Source organism: Limanda limanda, chromosome 7 (assembly GCF_963576545.1).
Source record: "Limanda limanda chromosome 7, fLimLim1.1, whole genome shotgun sequence".
Taxonomy (NCBI): domain Eukaryota; kingdom Metazoa; phylum Chordata; class Actinopteri; order Pleuronectiformes; family Pleuronectidae; genus Limanda; species Limanda limanda.
Window position 1 is genome coordinate 817143 of NC_083642.1, and position 10206 is coordinate 827348.

At 46.1% G+C, this 10206-nt stretch overlaps 1 protein-coding gene and 1 long non-coding RNA gene across 2 annotated transcripts in view; both read left to right on the plus strand.

The window, feature by feature from the left end:
• Positions 1-5262: 5262 nt before the first annotated feature.
• Positions 5263-7127, plus strand: LOC133005597 (uncharacterized). Its single transcript, XR_009678379.1, has 2 exons — positions 5263-5424; positions 6722-7127. It is a non-coding gene; the product is annotated as an uncharacterized LOC133005597 (long non-coding RNA).
• A 1505-nt stretch (positions 7128-8632) lies between these two features.
• The window catches only part of LOC133004540 (proteasomal ubiquitin receptor ADRM1-like), a 4721-nt gene continuing 3147 nt past the window's right edge, over positions 8633-10206 (plus strand). The window contains exons 1-2 of the mRNA XM_061074005.1: positions 8633-8741; positions 9530-9701. Coding sequence (XP_060929988.1) covers positions 8633-8741; positions 9530-9701 — 281 coding nt within the window. The remainder of the gene's footprint in view (positions 8742-9529; positions 9702-10206) is intronic.

Below are 10206 nucleotides of genomic sequence, written 5' to 3' on the forward strand. Positions count from 1 at the left end.
AACTGTCTCAGGTTACCGTGACAACAGGGAACCAGTGTAGGAGCGTTGACTCTGTTTTATTTGAAGAAAAACTGAGTTTACGTACCTGGCTTCATTGTGTGTGTTTGAGTTCACAGTGTTTTTCCTCTCAGACTGAAGATGAGTGGTTATGAGGAGGAAGAGGAGAGAGCAGAGTCTCCAGGGTTCAGCTGTGTGTCTCTGAAGAGTGACTGGTCCATGGGAGATCGTCCAAGCTTCAGTAAAGAACCTGGACCCTCACACACAGAGTAAGAGACCTGCTACAAACATGTGAAGCTCCAAACTGAATCCTCAGAGAAGGAACCAGTGAATGATGTGTTCTGAATAAAAACATGTTTGTGTTTGCAGAGGTCAGGACCACAGACTGAGAGCAGAGTCTCCAGGGTCCAGCTGTCTGTCTCTGAAGAGTGACTGGTCCATGGGAGTTCCTCCATGCTTCAGTAAAGAACCTGGACCCTCACACACAGAGTAAGAGACTGTTTCTACTGGGACCTGCTCTGAAGAGGATCTAGTTTCCTCTAGTGTGGCCCCTGCATTAGGACACAGCTTCATTGAAGTTGGTGACTAATCTCTCAGAATCACTCAAAGAGCTCAGACCTCCACCAAGAACCAACACGCTCCTTATGAAACCACTTTGAAATCCACTAGAGACTTGTTTTGATTTGGATCTGCACCAAATTCCACACACTGGTAAACATCAGTCCTCTGAACATGTCTGTGAAAGAGGACCCCCCCCCCCCCCCCCGATCTGGTTCACAGACCACAACCTTCCACCAAGTTTACTGGTAATCTGTTGTTTTTTATAATCCCACTAACGAACCAACCAACACACAAACATACTGGGTGAAAACAAAACCTCCTTGACAGAAGTAATGACAACCTGTGACTGTGACATGTGAGTTATCAGGACATGTCTTCACAGGGAGAGGAAGAGGAGTCATGTTTCTGAGGAGGAGCAGTCGTCCTGCTGTGCTTCCTGTCAGGACGTCCTGAAGGATCCAGTCTCCACCAGCTGTGGACACTGGTTCTGCAGACAGTGCATCACCTCATACTGGGACCAGTCTGGTTCTTCAGGAGACTCCTCCTGTCCCCAGTGTGGACAAAGATCCAGAACAGGAGCTGGAGGTCAGACAGCCGGTCAGAGCAGCACTGTACATGTGTCTGCTTATGTCTTCACTTCTGACAACAGCACATGTGGTTTTATTTTGTTCCTTCATACAGCATCAACATTTAACATCGTTAGAAAAGCACAAAGTTACAAAGCTTTTATTTTCTGTAGTTTTTCTGTATCTGATGAAAACAATCAGCAGATTCTCAGATTCTCTGTCTCTGACATTGTTTCTTGTCTTTCAGCAGATCGTGGTCTGCAGGAGGTTTCAGATGAACATAAACTCAGTCTGAGGAGGAGATGTGAACATGTGACTGAAGGAAGTGATGCAACAGGAAGTAGAACCCTCCTCAACAGGATCTACACTGAGCTCTACATCACAGAGGGACAGAGTGAAGAGGTTAATACTCAACATGAGGTGAGGCAGCTTGAGACGGCTTCCAAGAAGAAGATCCTCCAGGACACTCCCATCAGGTGCCACGACATCTTTAAAGCCTCCACTGACCAGCAGAGCAGCATCAGAGTCGTCCTGACCTACGGCGTCGCTGGCGTTGGAAAAACCTTCTCGGTGCAGAAGTTCACTCTGGACTGGGCCGAGGGTTTAGAGAACCAGGATGTGGGTCTGCTGACTGTGCTTTCGTTCAGGGAGCTGAACCTGGTGAAGGACCAGCAGCACAGTCTCCTCACGCTGCTCCGTGTTTTCCATCCAGCGTTACAGAAGCTCACGGCAGAGACGCTCGCTGTCTGTAAACCTTTGTTCATCTTTGACGGCCTGGATGAAAGCAGACCTTCTCTGGACTTCAACCACAGGGAGCTTGTGTCTGAGGTCACACAGAGGTCATCAGTCAACGTGCTGCTGACAAACCTCATCCGGGGGAATCTGCTTCCCTCGGCTCTCGTCTGGATAACCTCCAGACCTGCGGCGGCCAATCAGATCCCTCCTGCATGTGTTGACAGGGTCACAGAAGTACGAGGCTTCACTGAGGCCCAGAAGGAGGAGTACTTCAGGAGGAGATTCAGTGATGAAGAGCTGTGCAGCAGAATCATCTCACACATCAAGACGTCCAGGAGCCTCCACATCATGTGTCAAATCCCAGTCTTCTGCTGGATCAGTGCTACAGTTCTGGAGCACATGTTGACCACAGACCAGAGAGGAGAGCTGCCCAAGACCCTGACTGACCTGTACTCACACTTCCTGCTGGTCCAGACAAAGAGGAAGAGCAACAAGTACGGTGAGGGACATGAGACGAGTCCACAGCAGCTGACGGAGGCTGACAGGGACGTTCTCCTGAAGCTGGGGAGGCTGGCACTTCAACATCTGGAGGAAGGAAACATCATGTTCTACCAAGAAGACCTGGAGCAGTGTGGTCTTAATGTCACAGAGGCCTCGGTGTACTCAGGAGTTTGTACTGAGATCTTCAGAAGAGAGTGTGTGATCTTCCAGAAATCAGTCTACTGCTTTGTTCATCTGAGCGTTCAGGAGTTTCTGGCTGCAGTCTACATGTTCCACTGTTACACCGAGAGGAACACAGAAGAACTCAAGAACTTCTTGGGAACAGATGAGGAGACAGACAGTACCTTCTCCCTGGATGACCTCCTGAAGAGAACCATGGAGAAATCCCTCTCCAGTACAAATGGTCATCTGGACCTGTTTGTTCGCTTCCTTCACGGCCTCAGTCTGGAGTCCAACCAGAGAGTCTTAGGAGGCCTGCTGGGTCGGACAGAGAACAATCCAGAGATCATCCAGAGAGTCATCAACAACCTGAAGGAGATGGAGAGTCGTGGCATTTCTCCTGACAGAAGCATCAACATCTTCCACTGTCTGACTGAGATGAACGACCACTCAGTTCATCAGCAGGTGAAACAGTTCCTGAAGTCAGAGAACAGATCAGAGGAGAAACTCTCTTTGATCCACTGCTCAGCTCTGGCCTACATGCTGCAGATGTCAGAGGAGGTTCTGGATGAGTTGGACCTGAAGAAGTTCAACACATCAGACCTGGGTCGATGGAGACTGATCCCAGCTGTGAGGAACTGCAGGAAGGCTCGGTGAGTGTGTGAGTGTGTGTGTGTGTGTGTGTGTGTGTGTGTGTGTGTGTGTGTGTGTGTGTGTGTGTGTGTGTGTGTGTGTGTGTGTGTGTGTGTGTGTGTGTGTACATATGAGAACAACTAGATCAGATGATAGTCAGATCAGATGTGATCACTTTGACATATGACCATGTTGGGTCCAAGGGAGGTTACTGTATATATTAATATCTATATATATATATATGATCAAACAGCACAGAGTGAGGAGACGATCACTGAATCACTGACGGTTCCTTGAAACTGAAGAAGCAGGAAATATAGTTTTTCTTCTTTCTGGTCAAACCAGAGTTCCCACCCTGCGTTTGTCCTCCACCACCAACCAGTGCAGTGTCCGTCCCTCCAGGTTCCTGACATGTTGACCTCACAATAACATGAGGTCACTGTGACCTATGACCTTTGACCACTGAAATCTAATCAGTTTCTCTTTGAGTCAAAATGTGAAGAAATCCTCTGAACACACACTTGAGATATCATGTTGAACATGTTCAAGAGGCCATGAACATGTTCTGTGACCTTGACCTTTGACCTCTGACCACCTGAATCTAATGAGTTCCTGTGTTAGTCTGAATGAACATGTTCTGTGACCTTGACCTTTGACCTCTGACCACCTGAATCTAATGAGTTCCTCTGTTAGTCTGAATGAAGCTTGAACCAAATCTGAAAGGATTCTCTTGAGGAGTTTTTAACAAAGAGGGGATTTACCAGGGTGAGGGTCACATGATCACGTTTTGTATGAATGTTGTGTTTTCTGATTTAATTCTCACAGATTTGATATTTTCTTTAATTACAGACTCGTTGGTTGTTTCCTCTCAGTGACTCACTGTGAAGTCGTGGCCTCAGCTCTGAAGTCAGACCCCTCACATCTGAGAGAACTGGATCTGAGTGACAACTACCTGAAGGATCCAGAAGTGAAGCTGCTGTGTTCTGGACTGGAGAGTCCAAACTGTCGACTGGAGACTCTGAGGTCCTTAAATCCTTCTTCACTTTTCAGACTTTCTTTCTTATTGGTTCATTATTTATTTAACTTGTCTCAGTCCTGCTCTGCTCACTGTCCCTCAGTCATCTGTCCCTCACCCAGCCTGTCAGTCACGTCCACCTCATCAACTCCATTCACCTGCACTCACCTGCTCCTGATCACTGAGGAAGTGTCAGTAAATAACATGTGGACTGAGGCCGAGCACTCGTCCTCCTCAGGTTTTCAAAATAAGACACATTCTTATTGAAACACGTTGGACAGTTGATAAGTATAGAAACAAACAGGAAGTGACATCAGGAGCCGTCCCTACTTTAAACAGTGTTTAATTACACAAACCTGCTCAGTGACCAACACACAGAGAAGAAGCTGATGAATGAAACAATGGTCCAACATGTCTGATCTGATATTTATCTTCAGGTCACAGACTGGACTGAGGTCAGCAGCATGTTGAGAGTCTGTGTTGACATGATGACGATCCACGACAACAGGAGGACACATTCTAATATTCATATTTCTTTATCCAGGTTGTTTGGCTGCAGTCTATCAGAGATCAGCTGTTCTTCTTTGGCTTCAGCTCTGAGGTCAAACCCCTCTCATCTGAGAGAACTGGATCTGAGATACAGCGACGACCTGCAGGACTCAGGAGTGAAGGAGCTGTGTGGTTTTCTACAGAGTCCAACCTGTCGACTGGAAGGTCTGAGGTCAGTTCACTGACTGACTTTTGTAGATCTCATATCTATAAACAGCATTTATACACAATTTATCTAATTTATTTCTAATTTAACATAATTCCTGTTCATACATTAGTTTAAATCATTAATTAATTAATCTGTGACATTTTAAATATTCAGCTACTTGTTAAAACACTGAGTTTAGTTCTGGATTTCCTAAACTGATCTGCAGGACAGAGACCGGGTCCAAATAATCTATTTGTACTGAATCAGGACTCGTTTTTAGTCCAACATGTCTGATTTCATATTTATCTTCCATGTTATGAGTCTGTGATGACATGAATATGTGTCTGTTATTTTCACACATGAAGTCAGTTTTTTTCTTTATCCAGGTTGATGGGTTGCAGTCTGTCAGAGATCAGCTGTTCTTCTCTGGCTTCAGCTCTGAGGTCAAACCCCTCTCATCTGAGAGAACTGGATCTGAGAGACAACAACCTGCAGGACTCAGCAGTGAAGGAGCTGCTTGATCTACAGCAGAGTCCAACCTGTCGACTGGAGACTCTGAGGTCAGTAGATGGGTGGAGTCAGTCCACGCTGCTTTCATCAGTATTTTACTAACCACAGTCAGTCTCACAGATCCAGGGTCTGTGCTACCAAGCAGGATCTGTGGTTATCAGGTTAACTTCAGGTTTAGTTTTTTCAGTCCTACGAAGCTCGTCCACTTCTTAACGAGGTAAATCACCATGGTAACTTCTGATGAACGGCTAACCTGCTCCAGGTTAAGTTGGAGATCAACCCGTATCAAAGCTCCGCCCACTGACCACAGTGACTCTACACTGTTGTGTGGTGCACACTCTCCTTAAAGGGACGGATAAGGGAAGTTTAAATCAACGTCTGGTTGGTTCAGTTGATCTCTAACTCACCCAGAACATCTCAATGTCTCCAGACTCATCCTGTCCCCAAAACACCAGATGACCTCAGTCAGCTTCCTGGAGACAGGTCCATGTGTGTGTCCTCAGAGACAGTGAGACAGTGTGTGTCCTCAGAGACAGTGAGACAGTGTGTGTCCTCAGAGACAGTGAGACAGTGTGTGTCTTCAGAGTCAGTGTGTGTCTTCAGAGTCAGTGTGTGTCCTCAGAGACAGTGAGACAGTGTGTGTCCTCAGAGTCAGTGAGACAGTGTGTGTCCTCAGAGACAGTGTGTGTCTTCTTGTCTTCCACTTGTCTTGTTAGTAAACAACAGATTCAGATCTCGTGGCCTCGAGTTATTTATCTCGTTCACACGTTAATATGTCGTGATCACGTAATATATTTTACCAGATGCCACCAGGGGGCGCTGTAACTTACACAAGCTGGACCACAGCTGACAGCCTCACACGAGGGACAGAGACGGTGTCGTCTTCATCTGATCTGAGACAGTTTGTCCTCTCACTTCATCAGTGAAGAACTGATCAGGTGGATCTTTGTCACAGCTCTGAGATCAGTGGGACTGAGGCCTCTCCTCATCACCATGGTAACCAGGAGCTCTTTCTACAGAGCAGAACCTCTGCTGAGGTCCATCTGTCTCATCTGGTCCCAGTTTGTCAGAAGCAGATGCTCATCAACACACAGTGAAACATGTCTTCACCTGTAACAGCAGTAAATCCACCTCTCAGGTGTCCACTCTGCACTTTGACATGCAGAGGACACACACTGAGCTCTTAGCGTGTTCATTCCAACACGTGAACATGAAGCAGAGAGGAAGCTGCTCCACCTCTGAACAGGACTGAAGTCCCTGCTGCTCTTTCTACTGGATGAGCTGCATCACTGACTCACAGCTGATGAAGTGAGTCTCTGTGACACTGATGTCTTCTTCTCTCAACAGGTTGGAGGGGAGATCACCTCAGATAGATAACCCTAACCCTAACAGGTTGGAGACAACACACAAGACCCCCCGGTGTTGTGTGTTGTCTTAGTGGAGCTGAGTGTGAAGAGGACAGTGTGTGTGGACGGAGGCTGAGCTGTGTCCTGAGGATCCAGAGGCTGAAGCAGCAGCAGCTTGTGTGTAGTCTCCAATCTACACAACCCCTAATCTGCATGTGTTTGTGAGATGAAGCCGGAGCACCTGGAGAAAACACGTGGAGAACATGCAGACTCCACACAGGAAGACCCATCTGAACCGGATTCAAACCAGCAACCTTCCTGCCCCGATTGTGTTTATTCACATGAAGAATGTGTTTATTGAAATGACACAACACAAACAGAATATATAACCCCTCTATAAAGAGTCACATACAGTGTGTTTAAGTTTGTCTTTATTATTGTCCACCTTTGTCCCTCAGTCTGTCTCCATGTGTGTAGAACCACATTCTGTGTAGTTGTTTGTTTATGATCTTAAAGTTTCTGGATTCACGTCACAAATTGATTTAGTTCAACACAAAGTTAAACACAATCAAATCACTTTGAGTTTAAAATCAGAGTTTTTTCTTTGACACAAAAGATCAAAACTCTGGACTTAAAAATGGGACGTTTTCATTTCTGCATCAGGTGCAGAGCGGTGGTGGCTTTTCTACTTTTGACCCACAGGTGGCGCTGCAGTATAACAGCAGCGCATCCCAGTCAAAGCCTTTATATTCAGTCTATGAGTCAAACACATGGATCATTTCCTCTGTGACAAACCAGATGTAACGAAAAGAAAAACATCTCAGAGAGAAAAGTTCTGTTTCTACTTGTCTCTGCTTTAATGCTCAATAAACATCCTTCCACCGACTTCACTGGAATCATGACTCAGCGTTTCTTTCCTCTTCAAACAAACAGGTGGAAACATCTCGTCCTTGGTGCAGGTAAAAGAACAAAATCACCAGTTTGACAGAATGGAAACAAGCAGAAGAAAAGTGAATGAGACATTTACAGTATGAAGAAGAGTCGATGAAGAGCAGAGCATCTTTAAGTCTCTGAGGAAACTGTTTCATAAACATTTTACCATATTTAATAGAAAACTGACCCGAGGACGTTTTATACAAACCCTAACCCAAGTTTGTGATCATAATGAAATTCTATATCTGATCAATATGTCTCAATATAAACAGCCTGACAGCAGATCAATACATTTATTATTGATTATTTATCAGTTTATTTCATTCATTCATCAAACAAAACCATTTAAATGCAAAACACAAAACCTCTGATCCTGAATGAAAAGGAGCAGAAAGAAGAAGAATCTGATATAATCTGCTGCTCTCTCTCTCTCTCTCTCTCTCTCTCTCTCTCTCTCTCTCTCTCTCTCTCTCTCTCTCTCTCTCTCTCTCTCCCTCCCTCTCTCTCTCTCTCTCTCCCTCCCTCCCTCTCTCTCTCTCTCTCTCTCTCTCTCTCTCTCTCTCTCTCTCTCTCTCTCTCCCTCCCTCTCTCTCTCCCTCCCTCTCTCTCTCTCTCTCTCTCTCTCTCCCTCTCCCTCTCCCTCTCTCTCTCTCTCTCTCTCTCTCTCTCTCTTTGTTGTTTCTACCTTTTTTCTTTGCTCTTTTTCCCTCTTTACTTGTAGTGGAGGTGTTTTGTGGTTATGTGCAGGGCCGGGTCTAGACAGGCATGTATGAGGGGGCAGCCACAAATCTTGAGGGGGCATTGTGCTTTATTATATTATTATTATTATAAATTGGGATTTAGTTTGAGGGGGCACAACATTTATTTGAGGGGGCCAGGCCCCCTCTTGCCCCTGCCTAGACCCGGCCCTGGTTGTGTGTGAGTGTGGGATTCAGGAGCAGCAGTTTAGTTGTTAGTTGTGTGTTTGTGTTGGTGCAGCATGGCGGCTGCAGGTGGAGGCTCCGCCCTCCACAAGCTAACACGCCCACACGGCATCAAGCTGAGTCCAGCTGTGGCCTGCTGGGTGGAGGAGCTCAGTCTGGCTGTGGGTGAGGTGGTGGGGTGTGACAGTGTGAAGCCTCACGTATGAACAGTGCTGTGGTGGTGTTTGTAGATAGCAGAGAGAAAGCTAACCAGCTACTGGAGAGGGGAGTGGTGATTAAGGGATCCTTCACACTTGTGTTGTCTCTGGCAAACCCTGTGAAGAAGATCCTGATCTCTAATCTAATCTAATGATCTACTAGAGAAAGAGCTGGAAAGACATGGACAATGAATGTCCCCTATAAAAATGATCCCCATATATTGTAGATCTCCACATATCAAGCATGTCGTGTCTTTTAGGAGAAACTAGAGGAGCAGAGGCAGAGCTCCCTGAGGAGGAGGAGTTTTTGATGATTGTGGGTTTTTTTTCTGTTTAGATTAGTTTGTTGAGTGAGTGTGTGAGTGTGTGAGTGTGTGAGTGTGTGAGTGTGTGAGTGTGTGAGTGTGTGAGAGTGTGAGTGTGTGAGTGTGTGAGTGTGTGAGTGTGTGTGAGTGTGTGAGTGTGTGAGAGTGTGAGTGTGTGAGTGTGTGAGAGTGTGAGTGTATGAGTGTGTGAGTGTGTGAGTGTGTGAGTGTGTGAGTGTGTGTGAGTGAGTGTGTGAGTGTGTGAGTGTGTGAGTGTGTGAGTGTGTGAGTGTGTGAGTGTGTGAGTGTGTGAGTGTGTGAGAGTGTGAGTGTGAGTGTGTGAGTGTGTGAGTGTGTGAGTGTGAGTGTGTGAGTGTGTGAGTGTGTGAGAGTGTGTGAGAGTGTGAGAGTGTGTGAGTGTGTGAGAGTGTGTGAGAGTGTGTGCTAACAGGCAGCATGCCTGTGGCAGCGGCAGCAGACTTTGAGAGTCTGACTCTCCAGCATGCCATCAAACTGTGGCTGGGACTCGGTCAGGTCGGCAAATCTCCCAAACTGAAGCACGTGGTGAGTCACCGGAGACAAGTGTTCATGGTCCTCAGAGACAACACCAAGGAGATGAACATGTCTTTTTCGTTTAAAATTGAGGGGTTTAATTATATGATTTTTGTGTCATCCGAAACAATGAAGTGTTTTGAGTGCTGGGAGGAGGGGCACCTGGCCCGCTCCTGCCCGGGGAGGGTGGAGCACGTCGGGCAGCTCGGGCATGGGAAATGTGTTTTATTTACAAATAACATACATGTTAATAAAGCTTAATGACCCAACTCCTCTGAAAAGCAAAACTCGTTTCTGTCCGTTACTGATTTTTTTTACTTAATATGAAATATGACATATATAGTAAATAGGTAACAGCTCAAATAAAAGAGTCAAAGAGCAAGTTGGACGTGTGTTTGATTTGTGTGCGTCTGTCTAAGGAGGCCTGGGAGCTCTAGCAGGACCAGGACTCGCCAACCTGCTGGGCGGGATATAAATAGTTAGCCAAACAATTGGAATCGTCTGTAAAAATATTTTACAATTGATGGATCAATGAATGGAAATAGTCTAGATGAACAGATGAACAATCCTCAATCA